We start from the raw sequence: 15,483 nt of genomic DNA on the forward strand, positions 1-15,483 counted from the left end.
CACAGAATCTTCTATCTTTGTTATCAACCACCTGATCGGATGAGTATAAAAAATTCCAATCCAACGGTTCGTGAGGAGGGGATTACCAGCCTGCCTGTCCACCCGAGAACCAAAACCAAAAAAACAAAGAAGGTATAATTAATCTTGCAAGTTGGGCTGTTGGGGTTCCACACTTCCACTGAGTTCAGAAAAAGCAAGTCCCCCCTTCCTAGGAAAAGAAAGAAGAAAAAATGTCAGGGGCATTGTGGGCATCCATCAAAGTACATTTTCTTTTTGAAATAGTCTTTGGTTGAAGAAGAGAAGGTAGTGAAGTAGTAGTCCAGTCCACCTTCTTCCCTGTCCCTATAAATTGAGCTCTCCAGCTTCCTCTGATCAACTCAAGCTCCAATACAAATCCAAGAATCTCTCTACCATTGGATCGCAATTCAAACTTTGAATTCGATCCACTAGGTTTGCAGAGAAGCATTTCTCTATACCCTCAAAAGCTTAGAGACAATCAAAGTTGGAGAAATCAAAGAAGTATTAGAAATTAAGGAGCTTCTTTGTTGAGTCAAGATGGAGAAGGTGATGAGATTGGCTTCAGAGAAAGGAGTGGTGATGTTTAGTAAGAGCAGTTGTTGCATGTGTTATGCTGTTAAGATTCTATTCCATGAACTTGGGGTGAGTCCTATGGTTCATGAGCTCGATCAAGACCCCGAAGGAAGGGAAATGGAGAGGGCACTCATGAGGATGGGTTGTAGCACGCCTATACCAGTTGTGTTCATTGCTGGTGAGTTGGTGGGATCAACAAATGAAGTTATGTCACGTCACCTCAGTGGCACTCTTGTTCCATTGATCAAACCATATCAAGCTATGTCTTAAATGTTACGTTGCTCTGATACCATATTAGAATTATACGTTTGCGCTCTCACGTTAGAGTACTATTTTATGCGTAAAACCCTTTCTAGTACCAAGTAGTAGTAGTAGTAGTAGTTGTGTGTTCTTCATATATAGATAGCTCTTTAATAGCTTGCTAGCTATGTATGCATGTATCCTAATATCTTTCTTCTTATGGAATGGATTTGTCCTGAATTAATTATTATATATTTGATAAGGTCCATAAATTCTTTCCCTCCCCGCTGCACCCCTCACCTGAAGAATAAGAATAAAAGAAAAAATAATAATAAAGACAAAGAGAGAGCTCCACAACAACATCATCTGCCTATTCCTTTAGTCAAATCAAGCTGAAAGAGATATCCGAAGAGAATACAAACCCTAACACAAAACCCACTTGCAACAAAATTGCAATGCAGATGAAAGAAGGTAAACCCAAAAACCAAATGAGCTTGTACATGCCCTGGCCTGGGGAAGTTGCAGATCAAATGAGAGCCCATGAACCTGGCCGGTGTGGAGCTTGACCCCGCCGGCGATAACTTTGTGGAAGTTGATGGGGTGGTCTTTGAAGGGGAGCATCAGTATGTATAGAAACCTAATTCCATGCTTCATGAATAAAACACAAAAAGGGTATCAACATAAGCTTCAAGATCTACTAATAATTAATAGTATCACACTCCATGCAAATGTATAAAGCTTAATTTGGCATATGAACCGAAAGATGAAAAGATGAAGTTTAGGATTTGGGACCGCAGAGGGGTATATGTCCTAGACACACATATGGTTGTAAATTAAAGGGGTATATTTTGGTGGTCTCCATTTCAATATCAACTTTCAAATATGATGATTCTCTCCTGTCCCAGAATGGGAATGAGTTGAGTACATATCTTGCTTGGCCCAAGCTGTTTTCAACTTTACAGGCCAAGGGACTTGGGGCATTTGGCTAAGTGTCTCATGATAATTAAGAGTATCAATAACTCCACTGTTTGGTGGGTCTAATCCAATAAGATCAGATAAAGTTTTGGATTAAGCAATAAGATCAGATAAACTATTTGATTAATTAAGTTTCTTCAATGTGGAGGGGGAAGAATCCTGTCTTCACTTGTGATGTGATTTTGTAATTGAACTCTTATGGCATCATTAATTTTCATCGATCCTTTATTTCATACGTAAAAATACCTTTATTCATACTAATCAAAGGCTTCAGATTCCCGTAGTGAAGAGATTCTCTCATCACTATGGGGTGAAGAGAAAAATGCATCTTAAATTTTATGTCATCGATCTAAATCAACCAATAAACTTAACCTAATGGTTTAATTTAATCATATATTTTCTAGGATTAATTTTCCTTCACCCACTTCCACTTCAGTAATGATGATGTGACATTATAATTGGACTCTAGGTTCATCATTAACTCTCCCTTATTGTTTATGATCCAAAATACCCCTCATCAATCCGATTAAAGGATCAGAAGGGGTGGATAAAGATATTAAATAAATCCTATTTTCTATGTCATATCCTTTTCTTAGTGGCCAAGAAAGTGGCAAACTTTCGGTAGAACTCTAGAGAATAAAGCATGAATCATGTGGTTATATATTATGCCTGATAATATTTAGGAAATGATTTAAATTAGTCACTTGTCCAATTTCAAAACGAAATTCATTTTTCAATTATATATCTTCAAATCTATTGACATTAATTTTTGTATTTTCATCAGTCATCTATTTATTTTAATTATATATATATTTTGTAATAGTTTAGTTTTTTTTTTTATTTAATTTTTAAAATTTTTTATTTATCACTTGACCAATTATTTCTTTTTTTTAATAAACATGCAAGCATGGGACCTTGGGGCCCACTAATTCACAAAATTTCAATCCTCTCCAACTTGTCATGTTACAAATTTTATGGAAGAAGAACTTCTTGAGTGGACTATCCAAGAAAATCTTCCCATTAATTAATTTAGGGTCTTATGTTATGGGACTCTGATACGAGGATACTTACAAAACATAAAATGGCATCAAATATTGCATAGAGTTCGTCTCCAGGGAGTCCAGTGCCTAGGGGGAATCCAACCACTGGACTGTGCAGCACACATCCCGATACGCAAATATCTACCTTGTGGCACCTCGAATGGAGCCTACATTTTGTCGATAGGTTTACTCTTATTTCCTTGCTTAATGTCATGTTTCAGCCTCAAATTGGTCAGATGGTGAAATAAACTACTAAAAAATGCAGGACTACGAAGAGGGTTAATAGGACTATGAGGTACATGCATGTTATACAGTCCTTGAATTGGCTTGTATCCAACATGACTTCCACTCTCCCGCCCCTTCAATTCCTTTCTTTGTGAAACCATCTCATTGGTGTATTTCGTGTAAAAGTCTTTCCAAAAAAAGCAAGCCTACTAATTTTTAGTGACATCAATTGATTATTTGATGAGCTATATGCTGTTTATCTCAATCACATGGATCACCAAATATGTGTTTTCCCCTTGATTTCTCAATAGTTCTTGTTGAGTTTATTTGGTAGATTTTTCAAACTTTTGTTAATGCTCAAATTTTGTTGAGATGTTTGACATGATCATCTATTAGTTTTAGAAGTATCAACTAATTTACTTCTCCCACAAAAAGATATAAAGATTTGAAATTGATTGTCAATTAACTTTAGTACCTTTGGGTAACTTTGATTCCACCATTGAAAATGCCAAGGTAAAAGTTCCAACATTATTATGAGCCATATGTAGATGAACCTAAAACTAAACATGTTGTTCATTTCCATCCAACCATCAATTTGACCAAAGTGCCCTTAACATGCCTTGAAAAGGCTATAACTCTACCAATCCTCTCTCCCCCCCCCCCCCCTCCCCTTCCAAAAAAAAAAAAAAAACGCTGGAACATGTAGAGAAGCCTCTTTCATTGCTATGCTCTCACAATTAAAGAGCTAGCTAGCTACAAGAATCAAATGAACAAAATAAGAAAAGGCTTCCAGCTCAGTGGTATTCGAGAATTTTCAATGAGATATTAAAGAATATGAAACAAAGAAATATGAAGGAATCTTAACAAGAAGCCCTTCTGATAAAATTTCTGGCCAATCTTTTAAAAAGGGGGGAGGGGGGTTGCATATTCTGCCCCTTTCTTCAGTTTTTTCTTCTCTTTTTTTTTTTTTATTTTTTTTTTATTTTTTTTTTTATAATAATTTTTCAATTCTTTGGTCGAGAACTCATGCAAAAAGGCCAAAACAATTAAATATAGTATATGTTCTCACAATTAAAGAGCTGAAAGAATCAAATGAACAAAATAAGAAAAAGTTTTCAATTAAAACAGTTGCATTTGGAATCTTTTTATCATGCTTCCCTCTTTTAGTCACATCTAAAATCCATCACATGTCCACCATGTATGCATTTTAGGGGTGAAACAGCGCCGGGTTGGTCCAAGTTTTTAAAACTCTAGCTCAATCCAAGTCCAACCAGGCTCTAGGTTAGGCTGAGATATCTCAACCCAGGCCCAACCCTATCGGCTACCAAGTGCGCTAGACACTTGTTCACAAAATAATAGAATATGATGGAATTAGTTTCAGATTTGGGCTTGCTTTGGAACCTAGTTGGTCAGCAACTCCAAAAAAAATCAAAATTTTTAAGTCATTTGAGACAACTAAAACATGAAATATAGGGTTAACGATGAATAAACCACAAGTCAAATTTGGAGTCTCATCTCAACCAAAGTTTTTTTATGCACGCACCCCAACCAAATATGCAAGTCGGTATTTGACTCGATTCACTTGGGTAGAGTCATAAGAATCACAAAGTTCTTGATTGAGTCTTACGTACACACTAGAGTCAACATGTTAACTTGACTTTTGGTGCTAATAATTCGCAAATCTAGATCGGCTAATTGTTTTATGATAGCACCCGTTCTCATAGAGATTTCTCAATTTTGAAATGTCTGAAGTAGCAGCCTTGGTAGTTAAAAAAAATAGGATGCTATATTTTCAGGATTGGATTAATATTCGAATGAATCTCATAATCGAAAGAAAGTAGGGTTTTTAGCTATGAACCTAGCAAAAGAAATATTGAGATAGGTTCCTATAGGATCTTTCCCCTGCAAAATCAGACATGAAGGTTTCCTCTCATTCGGCTCAAGTAGTTACACCAAATAAAGATAAAGAAAGCCATTCTCGCTTTCAAATTTTGTTCTAGAAACCCCCAAAAGAACTACTCTTCATTCTCGAATGAGTTTAGCTTATCCGCCCTCTTGTTCCCATGTTTCGGAGTGCTAGCTTCAACAAGCTTTCAATCCAATCCGATACTCTTTTTCCTTCTTATCAATCCGAATGAATCGAATCAGTCATCCTTCCTCACCTTTGACAAACTGGCTTTCTTCCTCATTACCAACAGCTAGGAGTGCTGCTACGCTAGGACTACTAACTAGTATGTTAGTGCTAGCGGAGCAACTTCTTGATGTGCCCAATGTCCAAAGTCACTGAGTCAATTCTCAAGTTCGCAATCTATGCCAAACTCCCAAAAAATTAAACTTTTTTAAGGCATTTTAGACCATTAAAACACGACACATGAGATTAGTACTTGAATTAAACACAAATCAAGGATTCTCATCTCAACTATTTTTTATACACTCATCTTTACTATTTTTTTTTCTTTATTTTATATATTGCTTTTGAAAATGTGTACTTGGCCTGAAATTTAAGGAATGGACAGATGAAAAAAGATGGACATGTCTACAAAATTTTAGTTACAAGTACATTTCCCAGAGGCAGTTGTTTAAGGCCATCTAGAAATTCTTTCTTTAATGGATCAAAGGAAACACTAGCACCAAGGTTCAAGATCTCATGTTTTGACACGGTTTTGACCAGGCTGAAACCAAGATATGCTCAAAACCTACCGAAATCAGGTCGAAACCTGGTATTTTTTCACCGTCAACTCAAGAGAGTGGTTTCGAGTCCCAGAAAGGTTTTAGATAAATATCATCCCCCTTTCCAAGTATCCCTAATATCAAATCCTTTCCCCAAGTTTTGAATAATGATAATGCCCTCCTCTACTTTTGAAAGATTCTATCAACCGTATCCTAATCGTTAAAATACGTCATTAAATGATGACATGGGCATGTACAAATTTTCTAAAAGCTGATAATACCCTTAATGTAATTTTATTCCAATTTTCCACTCTTCAAACCCCAAACCCCCCTATGCGCCTTCTTCCCCCCAAACACCGAAATCGATAACCCTAGAATCCATTCTGTCTCTCTGCACAGTCAAAAATCGAATCTTTCTCCTCTTTTTTGTCTCATATCTTCAATGTTCCCCAAAGGGAAATTCGGTTTTGGACCTCCAAAACCATTCTTTCGAAGCCTTTTATACGATTGGATGGGCGAAACCCAGCAGATGAAAATGAGAAGAGCTGCCATGGTTAATCTCAGAATTTGCAGAAAATGAAAAAACCCCATTTCTCTACCCTTGGCGCTGGGCTCCCTGGGGACGATCCTGATCCGAGTTCAAGCCATGCTCCAGTGGTTGGTAGATATTAAAAAATTAATAATAATTTCGTGGGCAGCCATGGCCGCCATTAATGACAGACAAGGCTGCTTTTACCATGAATATATAAGAAAATGGGGAATTGCATTCGACATGAATCTTCAGATTCAAACATAAAGAAGAAGCTTTACTTTGTTTTGGTTTGTGGGTTTAGGTTTGCATCTCTGGGATTCCAGGTGTGTTAACTCTTGTAGATTCAAAATTGTTTTGCTGTTGTGGATTCAATAGCAACCCTGGTGGATTCGAAGATGGGTTATAGGAGGGTTCTAGCCCTAAGTATCAGGTGGATTCTTAATTTATATCTTCTGTTCCATTTTGTTTTCCTTTCTTCATCAAACAAGTCAGATCTGAACTTCTACTTTATCCTGCGATTACTTGTTTCTAACTTTCGAATTTGCTTTGCTGACTAGTTTCTGCTATGATTGGTTGCAAAATATTATCCTAGAGTCTTAGTTTCAGTTCTTGTTCTGAAATCCTAAATTTCCCATCGATTTCAGGTTTCCTATTGGAATTATACTGCTGCAAAATTGAGCTTTTCTGATTTGATTTTTAAGATGTGATTTCATACTACTGTTAAGGTTTTAGTATGCTATCTGTTCATTAAACTAGTTCATTAATTGGAATTTCACTGGAATTTGCCATCGATTTCAGATTTCCTACTGGAATTTGCTTTGCTTCTCTCCTCTGTTTACCGCCGGAGTGTTGGAACGAAGGAAGAAGTTTGGAAGTTCTCTTTTAATTTACTCACTTGTTATTTGGGGGATATTATTGGAATATCACATACATAAGGGTAATATCGTCTTATGTACTGTTGTTTTAACACCATTAATCTGTTAGCCACTTAGGGTACGGTTGATAGAATCTTTCAAAAATAGGGGAGGGCATTATCATTATTCAAAACTTGGAAGAGGGGTTTGATATTACGGATATTTAGAGGGGAGGGGGATGATATTTATCCAAATATTTTTTAGGTCTGATTTTTTGTATATAGTCTATTTTTGACATTTTAAAACATTTTAAACATAATGCATGAACTATTTTCAGACAAAAAAACACTCAAAATGGTACGTGTGGTTAATGACCCAAGTTTACTAATATACGCTGAAGAATACACTAAACTAGTATTATAAATACATTGTTCACATAAAGGTAAAGTACAAAAACACTGAATAATACATGTTATCCAAAGAGGAAAAAAATTTAAGGTGCTCCTTTCTTAATTCCATTCGGAGTTTCTTGATGGGTCTAATCCACGAGTTCGTACCACTGAAGATTTCAAAATCGTTCATCAGAATGCACTACATACGTATCTAATGATATGTTTTGGGCCCAATTGTTCTGATAGTCCATAAGTACCCATTGATAAGTTTCATCATCAACTTGTCTGAGATACTCCAAACGACGACAATATGCGAAGAATCAAGCTGTAGAAGCCAAAAATTTCGAAATCTCCCAAGTTCCCACATGCAGTGTCTAAACTAGAGCCTCTTGATCAAAACTTGCGAAATATCACAAGTTTCGATTGAGCTGTGTTACTTTAAGTGGTTGGGTTGGTTTGGTTCAGCTGGTTTCAGTCGAAACACCGAAACCAATCGAAGCAATGCACTTTTTAAAATACATATAGGTTTCGTCTCCATTTCTTATGAAACCGAGATATCTTGGAAATCTCGGTCGATTTTGACCGAAATCTTGTTCCATGTTAATAAGCACCTTTAAGAATAGTACTTATGTGAGAAACACTTTACATCTACTGAGCCACAAGATTGAGAGGGATTGAAATTTGATATGTGGCTACACTAAAAATCCTGGATTTGTCCAACCATCTCAATTGGGCACATTAATCCCCCCATACCAGGTTGGCAATTTCTAATGTGATTCCCCAAACCAATATGAAATTTTCTTTTTTGCAGAAAGGTTGTGTATATTAAGGAAAAAAAATGATAAGAACATACAAGTTGGAAAAGTCCAGAAAGGGCGAACAAAACCGACTAGATCGATCACCCACCTACAGTATTGCCATCAGCAGGGGATCAACCAATGGACAGACAAAAAAACTCAGAGATAAGAATCAAAGCTTAAAACAACCGAAATCTTGGTCCCCTTGTGCATCAATCCTGATATCATCTTCCACAGAAGCAAGCCAAGAAACTAGAAAAGTCAAATTTTCAGACTTTGTAGCCGACTTAGCAAGGAAGTCAGCAATCGGATATGAAGTTATACTTGATGCATATTGAAGGAAATTTTAACATGGTTAAAAGTAAACTAATGGGACATGCATTGCAATTGGTAAGGGGCCTATGTTTTTTTTTTCCCCCCATAGTTGACAGCATAATTGATTTGTTAGCTCAGTGTAAGGGTGTCAATCGGACGGTTCGGTTTTTTTTGGTTTTGGTGTGAGTTTCAAGGAAATCGAAACCGAACCAATAAGGACTTTTTGGTTTCAACTTGATTTTGATTTCGGTTCAATTTGGTTTGAAACCTGGGTATAAGCTGATTTTGGGTAGGGATTGGATAGAGTTTTTAGGGTTTGAGGGTTGGTTTTAGTGTTTGTTCGGTTCGGGTTCGGTCCTATCAGGCAGGCTAATCGGTGGTCCATCAATTTAGCCTAAACCGACCCAAAACCGAATTATGCTCTAACCTGTAAATGAAGCCAAACCGACAAGGCCCTGGTTCGGTTTGAATCAGGTTCTATCGGGTCGGTCAGAGCCAATTTTACCGGTTCAATTTAGATTTTGACACCCTTAGCTAAACTGGGTTTTGGGTTTAGGGGTTAAGGTTTACTGCCCTGAAATGAGTAAAAATCATCAAGTTTGACTTGAAGCTTTTATTGAGTCGAGTCGAGCTGACTAATCTCAGTTGGCTTAAAATATAGTGACGATTCAGATGATAATTAATCTGTGTCACCTCAGATAATAATTAGAACATGAAACCTTAGATGAGAGTTTCTCTATATTAGAGATTCGTGGCTGGGAGAGCCTCAGTAGTGGATGGATTCGCTCATTTTTAATTTAATAAGTAAACTATAAAAGGATCTATGTGAATCAAATCAAACAAAAAAGATTGAAAAGAACAAAAGAAAGGTAGAAGCAGCTGCAGTTGGGAGCTGAGTGCTGACACACAGAATCGTCCCAACATCAAGAACTTTATCTTCTATGGGAATCAATCTCTATCAGTAATAATGGGAAAGAATTTGGATTTTGGAGAAGGGAAGATAGGAAAGAATATTTACACATATTCATATCACCTTGTTCTCCCCCCTTTTCTCTTGCACCAACACTAATGGTTACAGGAATGGTATTGGTGGTATGAACCCTTACAGGGTTAGTTAGGTTCAGTTCTAGTTTATGAAAAGTTTCTAAGAACCTAGTCCGGACAAGATTTCTCTGTAAAGAAAGCTAATCAGAATCCTAATATAAGGAATCTGTAAGAACATACAGCAAAGAAACACGAACAGGAAACAAAAAACAGAGCAAGATGACACAGAGATTTAACGTGGTTCACACATCAATAATAACCAAAACGGCGCTACTTCTTTCTTCTCAAAACCTTAATATGAAAACCTGAAATCGACTTCTATATATACAACAATATAGGTAATGAATATAAATATTCGTCCATCGGGTCTGGTCAAACCTTACTGACATAGATCTCAGAAAAAAAATTTTCATGCAACTCACCACCAAAATATATCGGAATAGATCAATCTTCGAAACGGGTACATGAGTTCGAGACACACATCAAAGAAACTAATATTTACATCAAATATAAAAAATAAATACAATGAAAGAAAGAAAGATATATAAAAGGCAGGTCAGTATTCTGTACACGTGGAAGATCTGTTCAATAGTTATCTTGAAAATTGTTGAGCTCCCAGAAAATACTTCACATCTTTTCCTCTCTTCTTTTGGTTTTGAGGACCCCACCTCACCCATACCCAAAAAATAACCTTCACATCTTTATTTCTCTCTCTTCTTTTGGTTTTGCCTTTTTCATTGTCCTGAAATGGATGGGAGGAATCATTGGACAAAAGGTGGGTCTGTATTGGATAAACACCATCCTATTTTCCTCCTCAGGAGATGCCACCTTGTCAATTCAGTATTCCCTTTAAAGTGATAATTAATATAATGAAACCACTATGTAAAAATAGAATAGAACTGACCCAGTTCATACTTCATAATTTTGATGCATGAGATAGAGAGTTTACCCTTGTTGTGTTCATTCATTAAGTAGGTTTTAGCTCTTTATGATTTCCAAATTTATGTCAAGTTACCAAAATTCCAAAACAGTTGCTTCTGGTTGGAGTCTATGGCCTTAATATATGGACCATAGGTTGACCTTTTTTTTCATGGGTTAATGATAGGGATGTAAACAGATAGGATGTGATCAGATCCAGAAATTCCCTGCTCAGATACGGATATCCCTAAACGGATATTGATGCAAATCGAATTCCGGATTTTTGACTATCCGTTTACATCCCCGACTTGTGTAACCCAGTCCTTCCTCCCTCCCAACAGATATGGTTCACTCTCAATCCATGTTTTAGTCTCATAATTCCTCCTCATTCTCTAGAACCTGTTGAGTCTTCAAAAAACCTCTATATCATTAGTAGGATATTTATTCAGATGGAATAATTTTTTTTCCAAATTATTCAAATAAATATTCGGATACCCCTAAACGAATACGCATATAAATCGAATTCGAATTTTCGGATACCATTCACATCCCTAGTTAATGAATCCTTTATTCATAAAAATACATTTATTAATAATCTTCCTATATGAGTGTTAAGTGAAAAAGGAATTTCTCTTGTCATTCCATAGTTAAGGCCGTACAATACAAACCTTACCTTTTTCCTAGCTTTCATGAATGTTCAATATGTCAAGCAAATGATCAGTAGCTCAAGAGCAGTTAGGGAATCCAAACAGAAATATCTGATAAGGGGAACAATTCACTTTTCTTTTAAACAATTAATGCAAAAGTAGCATTCCTTGTGTCTCTCTATATAAATAAGTGATTCTAGAGACTAAATTCCACCAACCAAACCTTCACCACCTCTTCCTTAGCTAGCTATCATTGTTCTTTGCTCATCACTGCCCTTTTCATTTTCACAATCAACTTCTTCAAGAAAATTCCCATACAGAGATGGATAGGCTCACAACTCTGGCTTCTCAAAGGGCAGTTGTAATCTTCAGTAATAACTCATGTTGTATGTCCCATACTATCAAGACTTTGTTCAGGGAGCTTGGAGTGAACCCTGCGATTTTCGAGCTCGACGAAGACCCAAGAGGTAGAGAGATTGAGAGAGCTCTTCAAAGCCTTGGATGCAACCCTTCAATACCAGCTGTGTTCATAGGGGGTAGATTAATGATATCTTCCACCAATTCTTCATCCACTAAAGAAATAATGCAGCTTCATCTTGAAGGTTCTCTAGTACCATTGCTGAGAAGTGTAGGAGCCATTTGGCTTTGATGATAATATATGATCAAGCTCTGTTACCAGCTACAATAAGATCATATATTGTTCATATTGTGACCCTTAATTTCCTTCTTAATCTCTCATCTTTCTCAAGGAAAAAAGAAATAAAATAGACCTTCTTCCCTCTCCCCTTGCACTGTTTTTATGGTTTAATAACTATTCTCAATGGTCCATCTAGAAAATCAAGGATTAATACAATTTATCATGGCTTATAACATGAATTTTAGGCTTACAGTATTGCCTTTATTTATAGTGTTAAATAAATGATATTCTAGTTAGTGTAGTTACATCTCCAAATGCCATATTGGGCGCTTTATGCTTTTCAATTGTTGAATGACTTGGGGCAAGATTTAAGAGGGGACAAAATGAAGGTTCGGTCTTTCATGTTGCAGAGACATGTGGGGTATATGTATTGCCAAAGTCAATTTAATTACTATTGGCAATATTTGTGTTATAATAAACCATTAGAATATGGAATCTTCATCCCTAATTTTAAAAGCATCAATCAATACATGGCAGATAAGAAATAGGATCTCAGACAAGGTTAACTTTAGTGACCCAAACCTTCTGATATATCCTTCAATCCACACCTACCCCAATTCAAAAGTGATATATAGAGCACCTGCAACCCTTGAATTGAAGTGTGCTTGAAAGCAAAAACATTTTGGAAAGAAAAGTGAAGGTTAGGAGTATGCTTGAATGTAAGCTAATGTATATTTGATTTAAATGGATATCTATCGGCTCAAAAATCTCTATTGGGTCACCATGGGTTGCTTCCCTTGGTACCCATACTTCATCATCTTCAACTCAATTCAATGAAGTTTATATATACACAAATACACACAATGTATGGATGCCCTGAAGCTTAAAGTTACATTTCACTTTAGAACTCTCATGCTTTCACTTTTTAAGTAATCAACATGATGAGGCAACTCTTTGAGACCATTAGTGTTGAATGGCCTCTTCACACAACCCAAATATCGGCCATGAGATAGCTTCATTGACATTCAAATTTTGTAGATCTATTATTAGGGACTTGGGTACAACTCATCCTCAAAAAAGCTAGCCGTTAAGGAGAAGATGTCCAAATACCTATTAACCCACTCACATCCCTATTCATATCCAATGTGAGACTATTTTTCCACCCACCGCGTGGAACCCCAGCAAATATATTGTCCACATAATCAGCTATCAGTTTGAAACGTTTTTCCAGAATAATCCACTTCTTCCACATGAAGATATGGAAGTATAAAAAACCAGTTGGGAGAAAAGTTCTCAGTGCATGGGGACACAGAAGCCACGCCTAGACACAATGGAGGGCGAAATGACTGCCCCTCCCCCCCCATAAAAGGCAGAAATCCCGCCCCCAAGATGTCAGCGTGCTCTCACTGGCTGCTGCACGCGTTGCCCCTGCGCTCCCCAAAACAGTTGATATAGAGGAGGATAAATCCGTAATGGTAAACACAGCAAAAGAATATCAAATAGGTTGCTTAGATGATAACGCCATATGTCAAAAATAAATAAATAAACTGTTTTTTTGTAGCTTGTTCTCTTGAGTTGGATTGGAATATTTTCACAAGGGGAGGTGAAGATTATCCAAATTGGATAAATTCCTTTAGCTTTCTCCACCAACTCAACAGATTCCCCCATACTAGTTTCAATGTATTTCCTTGATTTGGTTTCTCTCAATGGAGAGTATATATACACAATACAAGGGATGAGATCCTAGCTGTCCTAAACTAGGAATGGATTACAATAGAATTACAATCAAATATTGTGTTACCCTATGCAGAGGGATTATGTTCCATAAGGTAAGATTTTATGATCACATGTGGATAACTAAGAAAGGAAGGGATATCAATCGATATCTCTCAATACCCCACAGCAGTTGCACCTTATCAACCTTCATCAGTCTATGAATGTACAACTCTCTCTCTCTCTCTCTCTCTCTCTCTCAATATAAATGAATAACTGAAAATGCCTTCTAAACAAGATAACCTATTTAATATTCCATGTTGTATTATTGTACAGCCAAACATGTGGGTTTCTTTAAAAAATCATTCAACAAAACTGTGATTAATTTCACATTTTAAATTGTATTATGGCAAAAGTTCTATTCTTGTCCATGCAAAGATCTTATTCTACCTTGAATTAGAATAATGTGACAAATAAGTAAAACTCTAACTAATTGGGCTAAAACTTCACATGTGAGAAAGGGAAGCTTGGGGTCTACCTAAATAGTTTATCAGCACCATCTGAATTGCTACATGCATGGCAGAAATTGGGCTAAAACTTCACATGTGAGAAAGGGAAGCTTGGGGTCTACCTAAATAGTTTATCAGCACCATCTGAATTGCTACATGCATGGCAGAAACAGGTGCTCATTCAGGGATTGCTTATCTTGTACTCTACTGTGTAGGAGATTATGTTACTTTATCCCAAGTTTTCCAATTTCAGAGAAAAGGTGAACTGTTATAATGTTATTCCAACAACATGGTTTATTGCAATTTAGTGATTACATACACAAGCAACAAAAAATGCCCAACACCAAATTCCTATTTTGTTTTCTATAATTGTAATGAGTATGTAGTGGCAGGTTTAGTAGCAACTAGTACTACTAAATACAGAAGTTTGTAGAGTTGCCTCAACCCCAACCCAGCATAAAACCTCCCTTGAGGTCAGCAACTTGCTGGGACACAGATTTGCCCAAACCATTTTACATCCTAACCAAAAATTGGGATATATTTCAGAAAATTAAATCTCATTCGGTTAGATACTCTAAATTAAGATGGGACGAGACAAGACACCAAAAGAATTGACTGTTGAGCCGTATGAAATAGGAAATTCTCGGAGTATGGTTCTAAGGAGTAAGGAAAGGAAATGATCCATCATTCCAACTGGGGAGAACAGGCCATTCGACATGGAAACTCTGAAATTGCAGAGGCTTGGTCTGATCAAACTGCTCAGTATTGGAAACAAGCTAGGTGATTGACTGCTCCAAAAGGTGAGAAGACTCCAAGATACGATCTTCCTTACTCAAAGGAGGGTTCGTAAAAGCTCAGTGTGAATGAGACACTTTATCCACACCAGCCATAGGTTGAAGGTGTTAATCTACCCCCCACTTTCTGGTAGTCTGTCTAACCAGAACCAAAAAAAACTATCTTGATTAGAGTAAAAAAAATACTAGCTTTTCCTTCGGTTCAGTCTCTCGTGAGCAATAATGTGCACCCATCTATCATGAAGCGCCTTAGCGCATCTGCTGGACGTGTGCCTGACTCTCCTAGGGTTGAAAGAACTTTTTTTGATACGTTATAGGTTTTATTCAAAGCTTTGCCTGCTTAATATGGGGGCTATGTTGGTGTGGTACCTGGTGAGAAGTGTTTTTTGGGCATATTTTCCCATAAAAAGAAGATTAGGGTTCTCTGAATGATGGTTTTTGGCCAGTGGCAAAGGATGATACCAGTAGAATAGTGGGACCTTGTGAATATGAGGAACAAAATTATGGGTTCCCACCACACCACCCAAAAAAAAAAAAAACTGTATATTTTGGACGATCCAAGCTGCTTCCAATAACTACCATCTTAATTT

General features: G+C 36.8%; 2 protein-coding genes across 2 annotated transcripts; both read left to right on the plus strand.

Moving 5' to 3' along the window:
* Window positions 1–511: 511 nt before the first annotated feature.
* On the plus strand, window positions 512–888 carry LOC122669087 (monothiol glutaredoxin-S9-like). Its single transcript, XM_043865739.1, has one exon. The coding sequence runs from the start codon at window positions 556–558 to the stop codon at window positions 859–861; it is 306 nt and encodes a 101-aa protein (XP_043721674.1). The 5' UTR covers window positions 512–555; the 3' UTR covers window positions 862–888.
* A 10,660-nt stretch (window positions 889–11,548) lies between these two features.
* LOC122669451 (monothiol glutaredoxin-S4-like) lies at window positions 11,549–12,011 on the plus strand. Its single transcript, XM_043866218.1, has one exon. It carries the CDS (start codon window positions 11,563–11,565, stop codon window positions 11,887–11,889), a length of 327 nt encoding a protein of 108 aa, XP_043722153.1. The 5' UTR covers window positions 11,549–11,562; the 3' UTR covers window positions 11,890–12,011.
* Window positions 12,012–15,483: the final 3,472 nt, after the last annotated feature.

The sequence above is a fragment of the Telopea speciosissima genome, chromosome 7 (genome assembly GCF_018873765.1).
Source record: "Telopea speciosissima isolate NSW1024214 ecotype Mountain lineage chromosome 7, Tspe_v1, whole genome shotgun sequence".
Classification (NCBI taxonomy): Eukaryota; Viridiplantae; Streptophyta; class Magnoliopsida; order Proteales; family Proteaceae; genus Telopea; species Telopea speciosissima.